At 47.5% G+C, this 25,739-nt stretch overlaps 1 protein-coding gene across 3 annotated transcripts in view; it reads right to left on the bottom strand.

Annotated features, from left to right (window-relative positions):
• PPP1R12C (protein phosphatase 1 regulatory subunit 12C) overlaps nt 1-14,792 on the bottom strand; it is a 144,285-nt gene extending 129,493 nt beyond the window's left edge. For 2 of the 3 annotated variants that reach the window (XM_073571075.1, XM_073571072.1), the window contains exon 1: nt 14,222-14,791. In XM_073571075.1, coding sequence (XP_073427176.1) covers nt 14,222-14,554 — 333 coding nt within the window. In that variant the 5' untranslated portion in view covers nt 14,555-14,791. Of the gene's footprint in view, nt 1-14,221 lie in introns of all 3 variants that reach the window. The other variant, XM_073571074.1, reaches the window with a different exon arrangement.
• Between the last annotated feature and the right edge of the window lie 10,947 nt (nt 14,793-25,739).

The following is a 25,739-nucleotide window of genomic DNA, read 5'->3' on the forward strand; positions in this document are numbered from 1 at the left end:
GCTCAGCAGGCAGTATCACACAGGAGAGGATTAGATACACGGCTCAGCAGGCAGTATCACACAGGAGAGGATTAGATACACGGCTCAGCAGGCAGTATCACACAGGAGAGGATTAGATACACGGCTCAGCAGGCAGTATCACAGGAGACAGTATTACAGATATGCCCACACTGGTGTAACTGCCCCCCCCCCCCCCCCCCATACACTAGACTATGGGCTGTATATGTCACTGTCCTTGTCAGACAGCCATAAAAGCTCTCATAAAAGCAAAGGTGTCAGATTACCGGAGATCACTGGGGCTGTGTGTGAGTGAGGAGGCGGAGACAGAGCAGGAGGACAGTGGAGCTGGAGCAGGAAGCACGGTGCAGAAAGTGGAGCTCAGCAGATAGCACTGGGCTACAGTAAAATGGCGCCCAGCCACACCTACAGCAGTGAATGGTATGAGGCTGCATGGTGGGGTCAGGAGCCGACCGCAGTCTCCTATGTCCAGGGACGGCCATATTTGCAGACTGTATGAGTCCTCCACAGATCTGAAAATCAAGATGGCAGCGCCCAGTGGCTACATTAAAACATTATTACAAACAAACCATAAATCCTAGTTAGTACATTTGCTTTAACAACATGTTTTGTTACTTACTCTTTTTTTTTTGCAAATTATATAAAATTGCGGCACCTTTCCTTTAAGAGACCACTGCACAGTTTTAGAAGAATCAGCGTCTCTACATGTCTGACAGCCATTCCATTCCAGTGTCAGTTGAATTCCAACCAGAGTACACCACATTCTACTTAAAGGCAATCTGTCACCTTTTTTTTGGACTATCAGCTGCCGGCATTGACATCAGGGGCTTAACTACAGCATTCTGTAATGCTGTAGATAAGCCCCCTATGTAACCTGAAAGAGAAGAAAATAGGCATTAGACCTACCGATAATTATGTTTCCAGGAGTCCATCCTGACAGCACCAGGGAGGACGTCCCTCGCTTCCTTGCAGGGACAGGAAGAGCACACAAGAGGTTAAAACAGTCTCCACCCCCATTCCCACAGTGTTTTTCCAAGTACCACACCGTGGATGATGCAACTGAACACTTTATTTACAGAATCATATTACGCCATATGACATCATTAATTCGGGAAGGGAACTATCCGTGCTGTCAGGATGGACTCCTGGAAACATAATTACCGGTAGGTCTAATGCCTATTTTCCAGGACGTCCCTCCTGACAGCACCAGGGAGAATACCAAAGTATCCCCTTAGGGTGGGATGACTGCCTGGAGAACCATTCTCCCGAAAGCAGTCTGTTGGTTAGATAACACATCTAATTTGTAATGCTTACAGAATGTGTCCAACCTGGACCAGGTTGCGGCCCTACAGATTTGGTTTACTGAAGCCCCTGCTCTTTCCGCCAAGGAAACTGATAAAGCTCGTGTTGAGTGAGCTTTTAACCCTTCTGGGGGAGGAACCCCCTGAGAGACACAGGCTAAACTGATTAGCGATGTTATCCGCTTTTGAGGCTTTCCTCCCTTTGTTTTTAGGTTATGGTCCTGTCTCCAACCCTGCGTGGCCCTGATGTAATCAATAAATGCCTGGCGTACGTCTAATTCGTGCAGGGCCCTTTCTTTGTCATTTGAGGTGTTCTCACAAAAGGAAGGTAAAATTATTTCCTGGTTTAAGTTTTGGACTGACGCAACTTTGGGCAAGAAGGTTGGGTCTAATCTCATGATTATTCGATCCTCACAGATTCGGAGATATGGGTCTCGGATAAATAGCGCCTGTATCTCACTTATCCGTTTTGCAGTGGTGATCGCCACTAAGAATGCTACCTTCATGGTTCGATGTGAGATGGGCATCTCCTGACTCTGGATAAAGGGACCACAGGACAAGACTAAGATCCCATGGGGGGACTGACCTCCTGACTGTGGGACGTAACCTCTGAGTTGCCCTGATAAATATTATTACCCAGGGATGGGAGGCCAAGGGGTAGTCCAGAAAGGCGCTTAATGCAGAGATCTGGACCTTCAGCGTGCTAGGCCTAAGTCCTTTATTAAAGCCTGCCTGAAGAAAATCCAGTATCTTTGGGATGTCTGGCTTTCCTTCCGCTGAGTCGGGCCTGCCACAATACAGACAGAATTTTTTCCAAATTTTGTGGTATATATCGCAGAAGTTACGGGTTTTCTGCTGGCCTGAATAGTCAATATGACCTGGTCTGACAGGCCTCGAGCCTTCTGGATCTGCCGTTCAGGATCCAGGCTGACAGGTGAAGTCTCCCTGGATCTTGGTGAAGCACCAGCCCTTGGTGAATAATGTCTTCCCTCTGTGGAAGCAGGAGTGGTCGATCTTCTGCCATAATCCCCAGGAGTGGAAACCAGCTCCTTTTCGGCCAATAAGGTGCTATCAGTAGCACTCTTGCCTGATCCTCCTGAAGATGGCTGGAATGAGAGCTATCGGGGGAAATGCATATGAGAGAGTCTGCCCCCACTTTTGGCTTAGGGCGTCTACCCCTTCTGGATTGTCCAACGGATTCAGAGAGAAAAACCTGTACGTCTTCGTATTCTTTCTGGTTGCGAAGAGGTCTATCTGCGGTCTTCCCCAGCGCTGGCATAAGTTCTGAAAGATCTCTGTGTTCAGCTCCCACTCCGTGGGACAGATCTTCTGCCTGCTTAAATAATCTGCCACTGTGTTTTGCGACCCTTCGAGGTGGACGGCTGTTACTGACAGAACCGTATTTTCTGCCCAGGAAAAGATCTTTTTTGCCAGGTCCTGGAGTGCCCAATGCCTTGTTCCTCCTTGATGCCGGAGGAAGGAAACCGCTGTCACATTGTCCGATAGAATCTTGACATGTTGATTTCTTAGTTTGTCCTGATTTCTTCTTAGGGCCTCCCATGTGGCGTAAAGTTCCTTGTAGTTGGAGGAGGTGGATCGCATGTTTGCCGGCCATTCTGCTTGAAGAATTCTGCCTTCTAGATGAGCCCCCCCCCAGCTCCATTCTCCATTTGCTGGCGTCTGTAGTGATTATGACGCATGGGGAGGTGATCCAGGGGACACGTTTCCTTAGGTTTTGTCGCTGCATCCACCACACCAGGGATCTTTTTACTGCTGGAGACAAGGCCATTTTCTTGTCTAGGGAGGTCTGGTGACGATCCCAGGTGGCCAATACTTCTTTTGAAGGGTTCTCGCATCGGACACAAGGGATGCAGGATGTCATGAGGCCCAGGGCGCGCATGGCTATTCTGATGGAAACGCGGCCTTTTTGAAGTTCCTTCATGCTGTCCCGTATCCTTGTCTGTTTTTCTGGTGGTAAGAAGGAAGTTCTGCTTCTGGACTCCAGTAGTACCCCCAAAAAAATCTTTCTTCTTTCAGGTACTAGGTTTGATTTTTCTTTGTTTATGATCCAGCCCAGAAACTCTAGAACCTCTATTGTCTTCTCCTTGTGTCACCGTAGTTCTTCTGCCGATCTCGCCACCAGGAAGTCGTCTAGGTATGGAATGATTATTCCGAGATTTCTTAGGAACGCTACCACTTCCGCGATTAGCTTCATGAAGACTCGAGGCGCCGAGGCCAGACCAAAAGGAAGACACTGAAATTGAAAGTGGCAGGTCCGATTCTGAAGTCTTAAGGGGGTTTTACACATAGCGATATCGCTATAACGTCACTGATTTTGTGACGTTATAGCGATATCGCTATGTGTGATACTTACCTCCGACTGGCTCCCCCGCTGGTTATCGCTGATCGCGCGTGAATGTCCGGCTCCATTTCTCGTCGTCAGCTTCCTGATGGGGCTTCCTGCTGTGACGACAAGCGACACGTGGAGGCGGGCGGGAGGACGTCTTCATCGGTGTGTATAAAAGGTGAGTATCATACGCTGCGTCGCTGCTGCATCGCTGTGAGGTCTGCCTGTGTGACATCTCGCTAGCGATCATTTAGCGATGCACCAGCGATCCTGAGCGGGTCGGATCGCTGGTGCATCGCTAAATGTAAAAGGGCCTTTACTGCATCCTCAGGAATCTCTGTGACCTTGTGTGAATTGGCACCTGATAGTAGGCACTTTTCAGGTCCAGGGTACACATCAGGGCATTCTTGTCTATCAAATGGACTGTAGATCTGATTGACTCCATTCGGAATTTTTTGTACATGAACCAGGCATTTAAGGGTTTCAGATTTATAATGGTACGGGATTCTCCGGATGGCTTTGCGATGGCAAATAGGGACGAATAGTGGCCCGCCCCAATTTCTGCCCGGGGAACCGGAATTACCACCCCTAAGTTTGCCAGTTCTGTCACGTCGACCCACATCTGGGAGTCGTCTTTTATTCTGCGGGGAGAAATGGACCTTTCGGGGGGAGGGGATGAAAATTCTATTTGGTAACCCTTGGCTATTTTCCCCAGTACCCACTGATTTTTTGTGATCTGAGACCAATGGGAACTGAATTCTCTGAGTCGACCCCCTATGTTAGTATAGTCATGTTCTCCAGGATCTAGTACGTGATCCAGAAGGGGCGGGCTCTAGATCTTCCAGCTCTAGAGTGGGTGCTACCGTAGGAACCCCTCTGTGCGCTCCCCTGGTACCTATAGTACTGCTGCCTTCTATATCCCCCGGGTCTACGAAAGGGCTGGTCCCTAGGCTTCTTTTCCTCAGGGAACCCTTTCTTTACATCGGATGCTTTTTCTAATATATCATCCAAAGCAGGGCCAAAGACTTTTAACCAAGAGAAGGGAAGGGCACAAAGCTTGTTTTTAGAGGCTCTGTCACCCGTCCAGGTCTTTAACCAGATGGCTCTGCGTGCCGAATTTGACAAAGAGCCATTCCGGGCGGCAATTCTAACAGATTCCGCCGATGCATCGGCTAGGAAGGCTGTGGCTGACTTCATGATCGGAAGAGAATCTATAATTTCCTCCCTTGGGGTTTTGTTAGTTAAATGTTCCTCTAACTGGCCCAACCATAAACACATAGACCTTGCTACCGAAGTAGCTGCTACGTTTGTTTTAATTAAGGCTGCTGATGTTTCCCAGGCCCGCCTTAGTAGGTTATCCGCCTTCTTATCCATGGGGTCCCTCAGACTAGACGCGTCCTCAAAAGGGATCATTGTTTTCTTGGCTACTTTTGCCACAGGGACATCAATCTTGGGAAATACCTCCCATTCTTTAATGTCCTCAGGGTCAAAGGGGAGCCGTCTCTTAAAGTCCCGGGATATCACGAGACGTTTTTCCGCCTCCTCCCATTCCTCCAGGACCATAGCTCGCACATGGTCGTTCATTGGAAATACCAATTTTCTCTGCGCCCTAAGGCCCCTGAACATCATGTCCTGCCTGGTTTCTGGACATTCTCAATCTGCAGTGTCTCTGACCGCCTAAACCAGATTGTCTGTATCATCCGAGGAAAAGAGGTATCTTTTCCCATACTCCGGTTCGCTAGTGTCCAGCTCGCCTTCTTCTTGATCCGACTGAGGAGTAGGACCCTTCCTCCGAACTAAGCTCCATCTCCTGTCTGGTTCGCTTAGCACTGGGGCCTGGACTGGATGGCTGTGGCTGGGCCAAGGTGGCCACAGAAGCCTGGACCTCCTCTCGAATCAGCGATCTCATCACCGATAGGAGGGACGGCTGTTCGCCATTCATTACTTTGGCCGTACAAGTGTCACACAGAAACTTCTTGTGCTTGCTGGGGAGCTTAACTCTGCATACGGCTTTTATTGGGCTTCCCTGGGTCTTTCTCCGCCTGTTTGGTCGTGGGAACGGGCGCTGTCGGTTGTACCTTTTCCTGCATAGTGCAAGAGAGGGACGGTCAGGCTCTGATCTGGGCCTTCCGGGTGTCAGTCGGTCGGTCTGCGCTATGCGCACTTACCCCATCCGGGTCGATTCTGCAATGGTTCTCCATCGCTGCTAAGAGCCTCTGCGAGGTCAGGACAGGAGGTGCTGCCTGTCTCGCCGATACCGCACTCTGCTCCTTCAGAGCGCCCGCCGGCAGCCTGTATTTCCAGCGCTCTGACGTCACCAGAAGTGCGTCGCGGCCTCTCTGCACGCGACTTCCAGTCCCCAACCCTGCAGCCGGCGTCGGAGCTGAGAGCCTGCGCTGCGGGAGGAAGCAGCTCTACCCAGGGGGCTCGTCCTCCCCTGGTCTCTGTGGCTGAGGGACCCCCACCCAGGAGGGTTTCAGCGCCGGGGCTGCTTCGCAGGAGGAAGGATTGGCAGGGCCGCCCGATCCCCCTGGACCCCTCCGGTAAGCCGACTGCTCTTGTGCGTCCCTCCGTGCAGGGACAGGAAGAAACACTGAGGGAATGGGGGTGGAGACTGTTTTTAACCTCTTGTGTGCTCTTCCTGTCCCTGCAAGGAGGCGAGGGATGTCCTCCCTGGTGCTGTCAGGAGGGACATCCTGGAAAAACACATTAGATTATACTCACCGGAGGGGGCGGTCCGGTCCGATGGGTCTCGTGGTCCAGTCCGGCACCTCCCATCTTCCTACGATGCCGTCCTCTTCTTCCCTTCCTATCGTGGCTCCGGCTAAGGCGCACTGCTCTGCCCTGTTGAGGGCAGAGCAGAGTCCTGCAGTGCGCAGGCGTCGGGAGAGGTCTGGCATCTGCGCACTGCAGTATTCTGCTCTGCCACCAACAGGGAAGAGCAGTGCACCTGCGCCGGAGCCACTACAGGAAGGGAAGAAGAGGACAGCATCGTATGAAGATGGGAGGTGCCGGACCAGACCGGACCGCCCCCTCCAGTGAGTATAATCTAACGTGTTTTTCTTATCTTTCAGGTTACATCGGGGGCTTAGCTACAGCAATACAGAATGCTGTAGATAAGCCCCTGATGTCAATGCCAGCAGCTGATAGTCCAAAAAAAGGTTGACAGATTCCCTTTAATGTGCTTCTGATTAGGTGATCACCTGAACCAAATCTTATTTAACAAAGAAAAGTATAAAAGAACCCTGCTGTGGTGTTCACAATCCTCTTGCAATAGGACAAGCTGGATGGTAAAAAAAAAGTGCTAGTAATATCCCAAAAGTAATAGGAATGAAAAAAAAAAAAACAACTTTTAACCATGCAAAAGGAGTTAAAAAGAAAAGTCTTGAGTGAGGAAAAGAAGAGTTCAATTCTGGCTTTACTAGCAGAAGGATACAGTGAGCGTCATGTTGCTTCTATCCTTAAAATATTTTTAAGACGGCAGTCCATTACAAGGTCAAGTACCAGACATTGGGGACAACAAAGTTACAGACCTGCAGAGAGAAAACGACAGTCCACTGACCAGGATGACAGTCATCTTACTCAAATGTCACTCAGTACCTGCAGAATGACATCAAGTGACCTACAAAAGGAATGGCAAATGGCAGCTGGGGTATAGTCCACAGCAAGAACAGTTCGGAACAGGCTCCTAGAGGCAGGGCTCAAGTCATGTAAATCTAGAAAAAAGCCTTTTATCAATAAGAAGCAAAGGAGAGCCAGGCTGAAGCTTACTAAAGACCATAAGGATTGGACCATAGAGGACTGAAGAAAGGTAGTCTTACTCTGATGAGTAATTTTCAGCTTTGGCCAACACCTAGTTGTCTAATGGTTAGACGAAGACCTGGAGAGGTGTACAAGCCACAGTGTCTTGCACCCACTGTGAAATTTGGTGGAGGATCGGTGATGATCTGGGGATGCTTCAGCTAGGCTGGAATTAGGAAGGTTAATCTTTGCAAAGTACGTATGAATCAAGCCGCATACAAGGTTATCCTGGGAAAAAAAAAAAAAGTTGATTCCTTCTGCTCAGGCAATGTTCCCCAACTGAGGACTGTTTTTTCCAGCAGCACAATGCGCCACGCCACACAGCTAGGTCAATCAATGTGTGGATGAAGGACCACCACATCAAATCCGTGTCATGGCCAGCCCAATCTCCAGACCTGAAACCCATTGAAAACCTCTAATGTAATCAAGAGGAAGATGGATAGTCCAAAGCCATCAAAGAACTGCTTAAATTTTTGTACCAGGAGTGGCATAAGGTCACCCAAAAGCAGTGTGAAAGACTCGTGGAAAGCATGCCAAAATGCATGAAAGCTGTGATTAAAAATCATGGTTATTCCACAAAATATTGATTTCTGAACTCTTCCTGAGTTAAAACATTAGTATTGTTGTTTCTAAATGATTATGGACTTGTTTGTGTAGCATTATTTGAGGACTGCAAGCACTGCAGTTTTTTGTTATTTTGACCATTTCTCATTTTCAGAAAATACAAAACTTTATTGCTTGGAACTTCGGAGACATGTTGTCAGTAGTTAGAGAATAAAAGAGTAATTTACATTTCACTCAAAAATATACCTATAAAGAGAAAAACAAAGTTTTGCAGTGGTCTCTTAATTTTTGCCAGAGCTGTATACCCTCAGTATACAGTCTCTAACCTGGTGCAGTGCATACAGTATATATCAGTGATGGTGAACCTTTTAAAGACCGAGTGCCCAAACTTCAATCCAAAACCCACTTATTTTTCAAAGTGCCCTGAATACTGAGGCTTTAGATTAGAAAGACAACTCGTACATTTGCGTGCTATAGAGGCCATATCAAAGAGCTTGTAAGCGCTGCACTCCAAGCCTAAGATACTAGCCACCAATTGTAGTGGTCAAAGTTAAAAAAAAAAATGTCTACAACTGAGAAAGTTTTTCCTTATCAAGTAAAACGATTAACTTTTGGAATTATAGCGGAGTAATATAATATGTTATGTAACAGCAGTAAAAAGCATATGGCCCAATGGCCTAATTTAAATATGTAATAAACTATAAAAAAAAAAACCTTGAATAAAACAGATAAAGTATGATGCAAACAAAAGTGCTCCCAAACACAGTATGATACCCCCACAAGCACAGCATAATGACCGTACTGTACCCCCCTCCCTCAGTTCCCCCAGCAAAGGTGACCCCATCACAGTATGATTCTCCAACTATAATCACCACACAAACCTCCATATAGTATAATGGGCACATAAAGTCCTCCATACAGTATAATGGCTCCACATAGATCTCCATAAATTATAATGACTCCACATAGTCCTGCATGAAGTGTAATGGGCCCCACATAGTGCCCCATACAATATAATGGCCCCACATGATGCTCCACACTATAAAATGGCCCCACATGATACTCCATACTATAAAATGGCCCCACACAGCGCTCCATACTGTATAATGGCCTCACATTTAAAAAAAAACTGTATATACTCATGTGTAAGCCAACCTGAGTATAAGCCAAGGCACCTAATTTTGACACGAAAAACTGGGAAAACTTATTGACTCGAGTATAAGCCCGGTATGCAATGTCCCCTCATCCCCATCTGCATGTCCCCTCATCCCCATCTACATGGCTTCTCATCCCTGTCCTAGTATGCATGGTTCCTCACATCTATCCTTTTATGCATGGTTCCTCATCCCTATCCTTGTATGCATGGCTTCTTATCCCCATCCTTGTCTGCAAGGCTCCTCATTCCAGTCCTGTATGCATGACTCCTCAACCTTATCTGTGAAGCAGTGACCGGTGTCATATGCAAGGGTCACCATGTGTCCCCCAGGATGCACACAGAAGCGTATTTAGGCCGCTGGAGTGCATTGCAGTCACAGGCATAGCTGTGATTGCAAAGTAAAATAAAAGTAAGTATTGGTCTTAGGCAAGCTATTTGTCCAAGGCAGATTTAAGAAAACCTGCCATGGGCTTTTATTTTTGAAGCGGACTAAAGGATAGTAGTGGGGCGGTCCGCTTCCTTCCCAACCAGGTCGTCCAAGTGACCTACGGCAACAAGTTCCTTGTAAAAACCCTCCAGCAGAGGGTTTGGAGCGTTAGTCTTGGCTTGCAACTTGGCAGAGCAGGGGGTTCTGCAAACCTTCAGCCTTTAGTAACACAGAGCCAAAAGGCCTGGCACACCTTAGCATACACAGCGGTGCAGTTGCCCACAGCAACCGGTCTCTGTTACGGACTATCTTGTTACCCGGCAGCAATCCGGAGGATACCCTTTTGTTTTCTATTTTGTGAGTACGCTGAACATTAAATTTGTTTTTGAACTTTCCTATGGTCACTGTCTGTCTGTAACACTGCACCAACTCTTCTGTACTACACTATCCTTGTCTGCATGGCTCCTTATCCCAATAATTGCAAGCATGGTTCCTCACCCTTAACCCCATTCTTGCATGCATGGCTTCTTATCCCCATCCCTGGTTGCATGGCTCCTTATCCCTGTCTTGGTATGCATAGCTCCTTATCCCCATCCTTGTATGCATGGTTCCTCATCCCTATCCTTGTATGTATGGCCCCCATGAGAAAAGCACAAATTTGTTTTAAAAAAAAACCTCCTACTTAACAACCCTGCGTGCCCTCGCACCATCTTGTTCTTGTGCCAGCAGCATCTGAGGCTGAACGATCACATGTCCCCTCTCATTAAGATAATGAATATTCACCTCTCTTCACACCTATGGGAGTCAAGAGAGGTGAATATTCATTACCTTAATGAATGGGCACTCGTGAAAGCCTGGCAGCTGCTGGAAGCCAGCGGCTGCAACTGTGCGTGCTATAAGAGAAATAAATACTCAATGCCAGTGCAGTGAATATTCATTTTTCTTTAACAGCGGGCACAGGAGTTAGCCGCAGCAGTCAGCTCCTGCCTCTTGTGACCCACTGCTCCCCTTCCCCTGCTATCTTCTTGTCCTGAGGAGATGGCGCACGTGCCCACAGGGAGGACTCTGCGTGCCCATGTGGGATCGCAACCACTGGTATATATACACAGCATCTGACCTAGTGCACACACCGTATATGCACACAGCATCTGACCTGGTGAAGTGCACACACAGTATACAGTCTCTGACCTGATGCAGGCAGTGCACACACAGTATATATATATATCTGGTGAAGTACACACAGTATATATATATATACACACACACACACTCACAGCATGTAGTATCTGACCTGGTGCAGTGCACATACAGTATATATACACACGGTATACAGTTCTGACTTGGTGTACACAGTATATACCCACAGTAAACACACAGTATACAGTCTCTGGCCTGGTGAGCGCACACACAGAGTCTCTGACCTGGTACACACACAGAGTATATACAGTGTCTCTGACCTGGTGCAGTGCACAGTATATAGCATCTGAACTGGTGTAGTACACTCAGTATACAGTACAGACCAAAAGTTTGGACACACCTTCATTCAGAGTTTTCTTTATTTTCATGACTATGAAAATTGTAGATTCACTCTGAAGGCATCAAAACTATGAATTTACACATGTGGAATTATATAATTAACAAAAAAGTGTGAAACAACTGAACTGGGGCACACACAGCGTATACAGTCTCTGACCTGGTGCGCACACACAGTATACACATATACACACAGCGTATACAGTCTCTGACCTGGTGCGCGCACACAGTATACGGTCTCTGACCTGGTGCGCGCACACAGTATACGGTCTCTGACCTGGTGCGCCCACACAGTATACGGTCTCTGACCTGGTGCGCCCACACAGTATACGGTCTCTGACCTGGTGCGCCCACACAGTATACGGTCTCTGACCTGGTGCGCCCACACAGTATACGGTCTCTGACCTGGTGCGCCCACACAGTATACGGTCTCTGACCTGGTGCGCCCACACAGTATACGGTCTCTGACCTGGTGCGCCCACACAGTATACGGTCTCTGACCTGGTGCGCCCACACAGTATACGGTCTCTGACCTGGTGCGCCCACACAGTATACGGTCTCTGACCTGGTGCGCCCACACAGTATACGGTCTCTGACCTGGTGCGCCCACACAGTATACGGTCTCTGACCTGGTGCGCCCACACAGTATACGGTCTCTGACCTGGTGCGCCCACACAGTATACGGTCTCTGACCTGGTGCGCACACACAGTATACGGTCTCTGACCTGGTGCGCACACACAGTATACGGTCTCTGACCTGGTGCGCACACACAGTATACGGTCTCTGACCTGGTGCGCACACACAGTATACGGTCTCTGACCTGGTGCGCACACACAGTATACGGTCTCTGACCTGGTGCGCACACACAGTATACGGTCTCTGACCTGGTGCGCACACACAGTATACGGTCTCTGACCTGGTGCGCACACACAGTATACGGTCTCTGACCTGGTGCGCACACACAGTATACGGTCTCTGACCTGGTGCGCACACACAGTATACGGTCTCTGACCTGGTGCGCACACACAGTATACGGTCTCTGACCTGGTGCGCACACACAGTATACGGTCTCTGACCTGGTGCGCACACACAGTATACGGTCTCTGACCTGGTGCGCACACACAGTATACGGTCTCTGACCTGGTGCGCACACACAGTATACAGTCTCTGACCTGGTGCGCACACACAGTATACGGTCTCTGACCTGGTGCGCACACACAGTATACACACAGTATACAGTCTCTGACCTGGTGCACACACAGTATATACACAGCATACAGTCTCTGACCTGGTGCACGCACAGTATACAGTCTCTGACCTGGTGCACACACAGTATATACACAGCATACAGTCTCTGACCTGGTGCACGCACAGTATACAGTCTCTGACCTGGTGCACGCACAGTATATACACAGTATACAGTCTCTGACCTGGTGCACGCACAGTATATACACGGTATACAGTCTCTGACCTGGTGCACGAACAGTATATACACGGTATACAGTCTCTGACCTGGTGCACGAACAGTATATACACGGTATACAGTCTCTGACCTGGTGCACACACAGTATACAGTCTCTGACCTGGTGCACACACAGTATACAGTCTCTGACCTGGTGCACACACAGTATACAGTCTCTGACCTGGTGCACACACAGTATATACACGGTATACAGTCTCTGACCTGGTGCGCACACAGTAAATACACGGTATACAGTCTCTGACCTGGTGCGCACACAGTAAATACACGGTATACAGTCTCTGACCTGGTGCGCACACAGTAAATACACGGTATACAGTCTCTGACCTGGTGCGCACACAGTAAATACACGGTATACAGTCTCTGACCTGGTGCGCACACAGTAAATACACGGTATACAGTCTCTGACCTGGTGCACACACAGTATACAGTCTCTGACCTGGTGCGCACACAGTATATACACAGTATACAGTCTCTGACCTGGTGCACACACGGTATACAGTCTCTGACCTGGTGCACACACAGTATATACACAGTATACAGTCTCTGACCTGGTGCACACACAGTATACAGTCTCTGACCTGGTGCACACACAGTATACAGTCTCTGACCTGGTGCACACACAGTATACAGTCTCTGACCTGGTGCACACACAGTATACAGTCTCTGACCTGGTGCACACACAGTATACAGTCTCTGACCTGGTGCACACACAGTATACAGTCTCTGACCTGGTGCACACACAGTATACAGTCTCTGACCTGGTGCACACACAGTATACAGTCTCTGACCTGGTGCACACACAGTATACAGTCTCTGACCTGGTGCACACACAGTATACAGTCTCTGACCTGGTGCACACACAGTATACAGTCTCTGACCTGGTGCACACACAGTATACAGTCTCTGACCTGGTGCACACACAGTATACAGTCTCTGACCTGGTGCACACACAGTATACAGTCTCTGACCTGGTGCACACACAGTATACAGTCTCTGACCTGGTGCACACACAGTATACAGTCTCTGACCTGGTGCACACACAGTATACAGTCTCTGACCTGGTGCACACACAGTATACAGTCTCTGACCTGGTGCACACACAGTATACAGTCTCTGACCTGGTGCACACACAGTATACAGTCTCTGACCTGGTGCACACACAGTATACAGTCTCTGACCTGGTGCACACACAGTATACAGTCTCTGACCTGGTGCACACACAGTATACAGTCTCTGACCTGGTGCACACACAGTATACAGTCTCTGACCTGGTGCACACACAGTATACAGTCTCTGACCTGGTGCACACACAGTATACAGTCTCTGACCTGGTGCACACACAGTATACAGTCTCTGACCTGGTGCACACACAGTATACAGTCTCTGACCTGGTGCACACACAGTATACAGTCTCTGACCTGGTGCACACACAGTATACAGTCTCTGACCTGGTGTACACACAGTATATACACAGTATACAGTCTCTGACCTGGTGTACACACAGTATATACACAGTATACAGTCTCTGACCTGGTGTACACACAGTATACAGTCTCTGACCTGGTGTACACACAGTATACAGTCTCTGACCTGGTGCAGGGCGCTGATGCCGTCCGTGTTGGTGCTGTCGATCACCTCCTCCCCCGCCTGTCCCCGCAGCATGTCCTCCGCCTCCAGTAAGTCTCCCCCGGCACAGGCTGCCAGGAACTCCGCCGCCCGCTCGAAGCGCACAGTGCGGCCGTCGCCGTCTCCCCGGGAGCCCGGCTCCCCCTCATCTTCCTCCTTGCCGTCCCCCGTTCTCCTCTTGCGCCGCTGCCACCGGGGCTCCGCCGCCTCCTGGTTGGTGCAGGACCGGGCCCACTGCCGGAGCTGCTCCTTCCGCCTCTCCTTCGCCTGCGCAGCGGCGGCAGCTCCTTCCGCCATGTTTTGTTTATGTCTCTCCCTTGTGCCGCCGCCTGTGCCCCCCTTCTCCTCCTCCGCCCTTACGCCTCAGATTCCTGCCGCCAGACTGCTACTCTGCGTGATGACGTCACCAGCCTGCGCCTCACGGCCCGATGGGACATGTAGTTCCTATAGCGGGGGGGCTGTGGTCGGTTGTTACTCCCACAGTACGCGGGTGTCTGTATGAATCACCCACAGGCCGCCCTGTTGTGCGGGCCTGACCGTTATCAGTCCGGTATCACGGGGCGGAGGGGATGTATCACTGCAGGGGCGTCCGCGCCGATATACGAGGAGCACAGCGACGCCTGCAGGACGCCAGCGATACTGCGCCGCATAAGGCCTCTTTCACACTTCATTTTTTTTTTTTTTTTTTTTTTTTTTTTTTTTTTTTTTTTTTTTTTTACATTCGGTCACAATCCGCCAGGTTTTGAAAAAAACGGATCCTCAATTTTATTTGAGGATCCGTTTTTTTCCCCATTGACTTCCATTAATGACGGATTGCTGTCCGTTGCATCCATTTTTTTCCGTTTTAGCAGGTTATATCTGTTTCCTGGGGGCTGGCCAATTGGATCTGACTATATAGCGGGGGTATCTCAAACCAATATCAGATCAATAGATGAAGCAAATTGGTATAATATTTAAAATATAACCTTTAATTAATTCCTTTAAAAACATATATTAAACACAGAGATACAAAACGAATATAACCATGTGCCAAAGTGCAATTGTGCAGTGCTCTATTAAAAACAAACCGTGTTGTAATTTCCAGGTGTCATATGGCCCAGGACAATGCCGTATTATTATATGTCCAGGTGTCCCCTCATACCTAGAATCTAAGACCATATGACCCTTAAGTATTTGTAGTTATGTATAGACCAGGCCTTTATGTCGTAAATAATATTGTTACTTTTATAGACATATACATCCGGCCCATATACATTGGCTCAACATATATACAGCGTCGGTTAAATGCAACAGGATATATAACACTTCATATAAGCATAGTGTAACCATTTCATAATACCACTATAGATACTGAGACCGCTGTACTTATCTTTAACGCTTCTGTAAAAAACAGATGACCGGGTAGGGACCTTCTAGAAAGCCCAAAATCATGACCCGATCTCCGCGCTTGTCACCCAACGCGTTTCGTCATTGCCTGACTCATCAGGGGTATCTTATTCTGGCGCATAGCACGCCCGCAGTAAGACAGCTGCCTTTTATAAATCGCGGCATACCGCGGCTTACTGCCATTTCCGGTTGCCTCATATAGTACCTCCGGTTTGCGCATACCGCCGGCATCTGTTCAGGTAGCTTGCCCCACTTCCTGGGTTTACCAAACAGCCGCCGCGCGTCATGTTTAGACAGGAACTGGCCATACCTATGCCCCACTTCCTGGGCGTTACCAGGCATGTCAGTCTGAATACCTCCATATTACGTGATTGGTCTAGGCAATCACCTGACCATCACGTATCCATGGAAACCGCTCGCTTTATCTTATTGCATACGATCTTCTATTGCGGCTTCATTTAGAATAATCAGATGCCAGTTGCGTCCCCCTATCATTATTTATACGGGACCCAAATTTTTAGGCCATTTTATGATTAATAAAAGGCGTTATGAAATATCCAAAACGCCAAAACCCATTTCATGGACCTTGTCAGGGATTACCTTGTGAATGAAAATAAAACCTTTACACCCTATCAAGGGAAAAAAAGCAGAAAAAAGACTCAGAGTAGCAACTAAAAAACAAATGTAATAATGACATTATTTTTACTTCAATCTGGAAAATAATTTTGTTGCATGCATATAGGAGGATACCACCAACCTCCATATGTCTGTAGGAATTATAGATAGGGTGCCCGCTAAATCTGGCCCTATAGGTCCATAGCTAGCTGTTCCCTACCTCACGCGGAGGTTGGCACCCTAAATTCCTGCGCAAGTGGCGCCCCCACTCCTCGGCGGCTCTCCCTAAACTAGATAGCCCTATTAAAAACTCCCTACAAGAAGGAAGAAAAGGATAGTGTTTCATTCAATCCTTTGGGATATATAGATTGTAGGGAAAAAATCCAATAAGTTTCTCTTTGGAGTATACGTTTGTCCCAATCCCCTCCTCTTGGATTTTGGGGGACCTTTTCTATGCCCATGAGGGCAACCGGAAATGGCAGTAAGCCGCGGTATGCCACGATTTATAAAAGGCAGCTGTCTTACAGCGGGCGTGCTATGCGCCAGAATAAGATACCCCTGATGAGTCAGGCAATGACGAAACGCGTTGGGTGACAAGCACGGAGATCGGGTCATGATTTTGGGCTTTCTAGACGGTCCCTACCCGGTCATCTGTTTTTTACAGAAGCGTTAAAGATAAGTACAGCGGTCTCAGTATCTATAGTGGTATTATGAAATGGTTACACTATGCTTATATGAAGTGTTATATATCCTGATGCATTTAACCGACGCTGTATATATGTTGAGCCAATGTATATGGGCCGGATGTATATGTCTATAAAAGTAACAATATTATTTACGACATAAAGGCCTGGTCTATACATAACTACAAATACTTAAGGGTCATATGGTCTTAGATTCTAGGTATGAGGGGACACCTGGACATATAATAATACGGCATTGTCCTGGGCCATATGATACCTGGAAAGTACAACACGGTTTGTTTTTAATAGAGCACTGCACAATTGCACTTTGGCACATGGTTATATTCGTTTTGTATCTCTGTGTTTAATATATGTTTTTAAAGGAATTAATTAAAGGTTATATTTTATATTTTAAATATTATACCAATTTGCTACACCAATTGGATCTGAGCATGCGCAGACTTAAAAAAACGGATCCGGTGGCTGGATCCGTCTTTTTCTGGATCCGGCGCATTCCGGCGCCCATAGACTTTCATTGTAGCAAAAAGCCGGAAGCGTCGGATCCGGCGCTTCCGGCTTTTTCGCCGGAGACAAAAAACGTTACAGTAGCCGTTTTTTCCAGACGCCGGAATGAGACAAGTAGCCGGATCCGGCAAAAAACGGATGAGACGCAATGCCATCCGGCGCGATCCGGCGCTAATGCAAGTCAATGGGGAAAAACTGGATCTGGCATTGCATTTCGCCGGATCCGGTTTTACAAAAAAAAGCCGGAATGCGCCTGACGGCGAAAAACTGATGTGTGAAAGAGGCCTTAAGTTTATTCACACAAAGTTTTTTCGCTGAGTTTTCGGAGCAGAAACTGAGCGGAATTCCAAAGTTATGTGTCGTTTTCATATTTGGAAGAGTTTGGAGAATTTCTGCTTAGTGAGAGCGTGTGAACCCGAATGTCCACCCAGAGTCAGCCTCACGCCGCCTTCTACTCTGAATTCGTAGGACCCTGTACACATTTATTACTTATTTTAAACCCAGACTGTTTTGTTTTTTGCAAACTCTTTCTCCTTTATTTACCATGACTGTAACTTGTACAATGTGAACAACTGCACATAATACGTTTATCGAAAGCTAGAAACGATTGATTCTAAGATCAAAAGGGTGTGTTTATGTATTTATTTGATGGGTAATATAAATATAACCTAGTACTTACCCCACCTGTGTATAGGAAGGAGGGTTGGGTACATACCGCGGCTAGCACTGGAAGAGACCTATCAATCATCTCCGGCAGCACAGGAAGAGACCTGACAATCATCTCCAGCAGCACAGGAAGAGACCTGTCAATCATCTCCAGCAGCGCAAGAAGAGAGCTGTCAATCATCTCCAGCAGCGCAAGAAGAGAGCTGTCAATCATCTCCATTCAGCACAGGAAGAGACCTGTCAATCATCTCTAGCAGCGCCAGAAGAGACCTGTCAATTATCTCTAGCAGCACAGGAAAAGACCTGTCTATCATCTCTAGCAGCACAGGAAGAGACCTGTCAATTATCTCTAGCAGCACAGGAAAAGACCTGTCAATTATCTCTAGCAGCGCAAGAAGAGACCTGTCAATCATCTCCAGCAGCAAAGGAAAAGACCTGTCAATCATCTCTAGCAGCACTGGAAGAGACCTGTCAATCATCTCTAGCAGCACAGGAAGACACCTGTCTATCATCTCCAGCAGCACTGGAGGAGACCTGTCCATCATCTCCAGCAGCTCTGGAGGAGACCTGTCCATCTCCAGCAGCTCTGGAGGAGACCTGTCAATCATCTCCAGCAGCACTGGAAGAGACCTGTCAATCATCTCCATGCAGCACAGGAAGAGACCTGTCAATCATCTCTAGCAGCACAGGAAGAGACCTGTCAATCATCTCCAGCAGCACAGGAAGAGACCTGTCAATCATCTCTAGTGGCACAGGAAGAGACCTGACAATCATCTCCAGCAGCGCTAGAAGAGAGCTGTCAATCATCTCCTGCAGCACAGGAAGAGACCTGCCAATCATCACTAGCAGCGCAAGAAGAGAGCTGTCAATCATCTCCATGCAGCACAGGAAGAGACCTGTCAATCATCACTAGCAGCGCAAGAAGAGAGCTGTCAATCATCTCCATGCAGCACAGGAAGAGACCTGTCAATCATCTCTAGCAGCACAGGAAGAGACCTGTCAATCATCTCTAGCAGCACAGGAAGAGACTTGTCAATCATCTCTAGCAGCACAGGAAGAGACCTGTCAATCATCCCCAGCAGCACAGGAAAAGACCTGTCAATCATCTCTAGCAGCACTGGAAGAGACCTGCCAATCATCTCTAGCAGCACAGGAAGATACCTGTCTATCATCTCCAGCAGCACTGGAGGAGACCTGTCCATCATCTCCAGCAGCTCTGGAGGAGACCTGTCCATCTCCAGCAGCTCTGGAGACCTGTCCATCATCTCCAGCAGCACTTGAAGAGACCTGTCAATCATCTCCAGCAGCACATGAAGAGACCTGTCAATCATCTCCAGCAGCACAGGAAGAGACCTGTCAATCATCTCTAGCAGCACAGGAAGAGACTTGTCAATCATCTCTAGCAGCACACAGGAAGAGACCTGTCAATCATCTCCAGCAGCACAGGAAGAGACCTGTCAATCATCTCCAGCAGCACAGGAAGAGACCTGTCAATCATCTCCAGCAGCACAGGAAGAGACCTGTCAGTCATCTCCAGCAGCGCAAGAAGAGAGCTGTCAATCATCTCCAGCAGCACAGGAAGAGACCTGTCAATCATCTCCAGCAGCACAGGAAGAGACCTGTCAATCATCTCCAGCAGCGCAAGAAGAGAGCTGTCAATCATCTCTAGCAGCGCAGGAAGAGACCTGTCAATCATCTCTAGCAGCACAGGAAGAGACTTGTCAATCATCTCTAGCAGCACAGGAAGAGAGCTGTCAATCATCTCCAGCAGCACAGGAAGAGACCTGTCAATCATCTCTAGCAGCACAGGAAGAGACCTGACAATCATCTCCAGCAGCGCAAGAAGAGAGCTGTCAATCATCTCCAGCAGCACAGGAAGAGACCTGTCAATCATCTCTAGCAGCACAGGAAGAGACTTGTCAATCATCTCTAGCAGCACAGGAAGAGACCTGTCAATCATCTCCAGCAGCACAGGAAGAGACCTCTCAATCATCTCTAGCAGCACAGGAAGAGACCTGATAATCATCTCCAGCAGCGCAAGAAGAGAGCTGTCAATCATCTCCAGCAGCACAGGAAGAGAGCTGTCAATCATCTTCATGCAGCACAGGAAGAGACCTGTCAATCATCTCCATGCAGCACAGGAAGAGACCTGTCAGTCATCTCCAGCAGCACAGGAAGAGACCTGTCAATCATCTCCAGCAGCACAGGAAGAGACCTGTCAATCATCTCCAGCAGCGCAAGAAGAGAGCTGTCAATCATCTCTAGCAGCACAGGAAGAGACCTGTCAATCATCTCTAGCAGCACAGGAAGAGACCTGTCAATCATCTCCAGCAGCGCAGGAAGAGACCTGTCAATCATCTCCATGCAGCACAGGAAGAGACCTGTCAATCATCTCTAGCAGCACAGGAAGAGACCTGTCAATCATCTCCAGCAGCACAGGAAGAGACCTGTCAATCATCTCTAGCGGCACAGGAAGAGACCTGACAATCATCTCCAGCAGCGCTAGAAGAGAGCTGTCAATCATCTCCAGCAGCACAGGAAGAGACCTGTCAATCATCACTAGCAGCGCAAGAAGAGAGCTGTCAATCATCTCCATGCAGCACAGGAAGAGACCTGTCAATCATCACTAGCAGCGCAAGAAGAGAGCTGTCAATCATCTCCATGCAGCACAGGAAGAGACCTGTCAATCATCTCTAGCAACACAGGAAGAGACTTGTCAATCATCTCTAGCAGCACAGGAAGAGACCTGTCAATCATCTCCAGCAGCACAGGAAGAGACCTGTCAATCATCTCTAGCAGCACAGGAAGAGACCTGACAATCATCTCCAGCAGCGCAAGAAGAGAGCTGTCAATCATCTCCAGCAGCACAGGAAGAGAGCTGTCAATCATCTCCATGCAGCACAGGAAGAGACCTGTCAATCATCTCCATGCAGCACAGGAAGAGACCTGTCAATCATCTCCAGCAGCACAGGAAGAGACCTGTCAATCATCTCCAGCAGCACAGGAAGAGACCTGTCAATCATCTCCAGCAGCGCAAGAAGAGAGCTGTCAATCATCTCCATTCAGCACAGGAAGAGAGCTGTCAATCATCTCTAGCAGCGCAAGAAGAGAGCTGTCAATCATCTCTAGCAGCGCAAGAAGAGACCTGTCAATTATCTCTAGCAGCACAGGAAGAGACCTGTCTATCATCTCTAGCAGCACAGGAAGAGACCTGTCAATTATCTCTAGCAGCACAGGAAAAGACCTGTCAATTATCTCTAGCAGCGCAAGAAGAGACCTGTCAATCATCTCCAGCAGCACAGGAAAAGACCTGTCAATCTTCTCTAGCAGCACTGGAAGAGACCTGTCAATCATCTCTAGCAGCACAGGAAGACACCTGTCTATCATCTCCAGCAGCACTGGAGGAGACCTGTCCATCATCTCCAGCAGCTCTGGAGGAGACCTGTCCATCTCCAGCAGCTCTGGAGGAGACCTGTCAATCATCTCCAGCAGCACTGGAAGTGACCTGTCAATCATCTCCAGCAGCACAGGAAGAGACTTGTCAATCATCTCCAGCAGCACAGGAAGAGACCTGTCAATTATCTCCAGCAGCACAGGAAGAGACCTGTCAATCATCTCCAGCAACGCAAGAAGAGACCTGTCAATCATCTCTAGCAGCACAGGAAGAGACCTGTCAATCATCTCTAGCAGCACAGGAAGAGACCTATCATCTCTAACAGCAATGAAAGAGACCTGTCAATCATCTAGCAGTACTGGAAGAGACCTGTCAATCATCTCCAGCAGCACTGGAAGAGACCTGTCAATCATCTCCAGCAGCAATGGAAGAGACCTGTCAATCATCCAGCAGCACTGGAAGAGACCTATCGATCATCTCTAGCAGCACAGGATGAAACCTGTTAATCATCTCTAGCAGCACTGGAAGAGACCTGTCAATCATCTCGTTCAGCACTGGGAATAGCCAGACCATTCTTGTCTATGGCTATGGTGCTCGGCCAGAACCTAAAAGTAAATTCAGCATTTCATTAAAAAATATGCCTATACTATTTAAATATTACTGATATTCTCATTGGACTCCTCTTTACTCCAGGAACTGGGGGCTACTGCACCCCTGTACCTATTAATGTTGTTTACTTGAGTCACGTAAAGCCAGGAGGTGCTATTAAGTCGTCATCCATGGTTATATCCCTCCACGATACCAGTGTGAGGCCCGCTTTTAGGGTCCGGGAATACTAAATTGCAGCTTGAAGTCTTATAGCTACTAATGAAACCCTCCTGTGTAGTGTCACAGACAAGCCCATAGTGTGCAAATAGCCCCAGCCTTAGGCACACAGCGTCTGCTCAGTGCATGAACCGCAGTTGACAATGGGAAGGATTATGGCAATTAGTCATTGCAACCGGTTCGGCTCTCACATGATGGATTATTGCAGACGTACAACCTGCAGCAACTGGGAACGTCACATTAGTAACTGGAAGTGTCGGACCCCTGGACGCTCATTAACACCCTGACTTTGGGTCAAGCATAGATTATCGCAGGTTGGGTGACATGATATGAGAGATGACGATGTGACTTACCAATAGGCTGCGATCTGTAAGGACAGAGATATGACACAGAAGGGTATGAAGAGCAAATCGGGTCATCAAATCATCAGTTATTACTCCATCCATGCTGCTTGCAAAAATGAGTGACACCTACGTGGCTGTCATTACAGCTAGTCATAAATCTTAAATGTGATGCATCTCATCACCTCTATTGGGGGAGACAGAATGGCAGCAGAGAAAAATAAAAAAAAATCTATCGAACTTGGAGCATCTTTTTTATTATTTTTTAGGTATTTAATATTTTTTTTATTTTATTATTGAACACTTAGGATCCTAATGCTTTGTCTTTACAGCACTGCCAAGTAGCAAGATATTATCTGTTCATTCCCAGCAACATTTTATATTAGTCCGTATTCACATGTCTAAACATTAGAAGTGATCCATTGCATGAGTTAAGGGTCCTATGGTTTATTAGAGGGGCCGTTTAGTTTCCATTTCTTAAAATGGAAAAAATTAAAACTCCGCGGATAAAACTTTTTCTTCTTTTCAAAAAAATGAGACCCCATAATTGTTTGCTTCATGAAAGAAATCACTTATATCATGTGTCTTTTCTAAGAAGTTACTGTATGTACCTGTATCCCATATGTGTGTGTTCACATGACTCACAATACAGTCTCATCCAAATGCTGCGTATAAAATCTGCACCAAAGCCGCACAGAAATTTGCAATGATACAGATGAAATCCACAGCAATATCCATGACAAATCCACACGAAACCTTTAGTCCTTCGAGAAAACAACGAATTTTGTTTTTTCAGGACCATCGTAGTTTCTCATTTTTGCCTCAACATATCCCAAGAGCAAAGACATTGCTGACGTTGTGTGAGATCTTGATTTCCTTGCTTATCTCTAGAATACAGTGTGTGAAATAAGTATTGAACACGTCACCAATTTTTAAAGTAACTATAAATCTAAAGGTGATGTTAACATGAAATTCTCCCCAGATGTCGGTAACAACCCGTCCAATCCACACAGGCAAAAGAATCATGCCATAGATGTCCTTAAATTATGTGTAATAATGAGAAATGACACAGAGAAGACATGAAGAAAAAGAGGCGCAAAAAGTGATGTAAAGTCCTGACATCAGCTGAAATTTATCAGTAATTAGAAAGCAATCCTGCCACTTAGTGGCAAATATCAGCTGGTTCATTTGATGGTCTATAAAAATGTGTCTCATTACCAAGGTGTCACACAAGAAACATCTCAAGATGGATTAAACCAGTGAGCTTTCACAGGACATTTGAAACCTTATTGTTGCAAAACATACTGATGGCTTTGGTTACAGAAAAATTTATAAACTACTAAAGGTTCCAGTGAGCAATGTTGGGGCCTTAATCTGGAAGTGAAAGAACATTTCACCATAAACCGCACATGATCAGGTGCTATGCTCAATGTTTCAGACAGAGGAGTGAAAAGAATGATGCATTGTTAAAGAGCGAAGGACCACCTGTGGAGAGCTACAGAAAGACCTGCAATCAGCAGGAACAATTGTTTCAAAGAAAACAAGTAATGCACTCAACCTCCATGGCTTGTATGAACGCTCACCACGCAAAATTTGTGGCTTGTATGCATACTCAACATGCAACCTCTGTGGCCTGTATGCATGCTCACCACACAACCTCTGTGGCCTGTATGCACGCTCACCACGCAACCTCTCTGGCCTGACTCCATTGCCAAATTAAAAGCATATTCCAACGCGTTTACAGTTTGCTCAACAACATTTGGTTTCAGAGAAAGATAATAAAGCTGCTAGAATGGCCCAGCCAGTGTCGGACTGAGGTGCCAAGAGTCCACCAGCAACATTGACTTTGGGGGCCCACTTTTCATCTGCATACAAATATTAGACAACCCTGGTTCACAAATTTACCTATTATTATTATTATTATTTTTTATTTATATAGCACCATTGATTCCATGGTGCTGTACATTAGAAGGGGTTACATACAAATTACAGATATCACTTAGGCCTGTTTCACACATCCGTTTGTCACCATCAGTCATAATCCGCCGTTTTGGAAAAAAAACGGATCCGCCATTTTTCTTTGCGGATCCGTTTTTTCCACCATTGGCTTTCATTATCGGCGGATTTTGACTGATGGCCGTCCGTAGCATCCGCATTTTTGCGGATCCGCCAATATTTTGGTGTCCGCTGACCTGACTGGAAGGACCCTGCAACGTTTTTTCTCTCTCCGGATCCGCTATTTTCTGCTTTAACCCGCAATTCTGTCTGGCTGCTGGATGAAAATCTTTCTCTCTCTTTCATCGCGCGATCTCCAGCCCCATTTCTCTCATCGCGCGATCTCCAGCCCCATTTCTCTCATCGCGCGATCTCCAGCCCCATTTCTCTCATCGCGCGATCTCCAGCCCCATTTCTCTCATCGCGCGATCTCCTGCCCCATTTCTCACATCGCGCGATCTCCATGCTCTCACCCACATCCCGCGAGATGATCGCTCACCGCAGATGCCCGCTCAGTCACTACATCCGCCGGTATTAATTTTTTTTTTAATTTTTCCCCAGGTGCGGCTCCTTTAAATTTTTAACATCAGCGGATCCGTACATCCGTCGATCCGCTGACCCCCGTTTCTGTCAGTCCGCCTGCGGATCCGTTTTCCGCTATTTTGGCGGATTGAGACTGACAGAAAAGACTGATGTGTGAAACAGGCCTTACAGTAAACAAACTTACAATGACAGAATGATACAGAGGGGAGAGGACTCTGCCCTTTCAGGCTTACATGCTACAGGATGGTCGGGAAGGAGACAGTAAATTGGTGAGTTTCAGCAGTTCCGGTGTTGGTTGAGGTGATATCTCCAGTAGTAGTGAGAAGGTAGTGGGGTCATTTCAGGCTCTAGGCTTTCTTGAAGAGGTGGGTTTTCAGGTTCCATCTGAAGGATCCGAATGTAGTTGATAGTCGGACATGTTGGGGCAAGGAATTCCAGAGGATGGGGGCTATTCGGGAGAAGTCTTGGAGGCGGTTGGGTGAGGAGCGAATAAGTGTGGAGGAGAGAAG

The sequence above is a fragment of the Dendrobates tinctorius genome, unplaced genomic scaffold, assembly GCF_039654945.1.
Source record: "Dendrobates tinctorius isolate UK_male_01 unplaced genomic scaffold, ASM3965494v1 ptg000028l, whole genome shotgun sequence".
Classification (NCBI taxonomy): domain Eukaryota; kingdom Metazoa; phylum Chordata; class Amphibia; order Anura; family Dendrobatidae; genus Dendrobates; species Dendrobates tinctorius.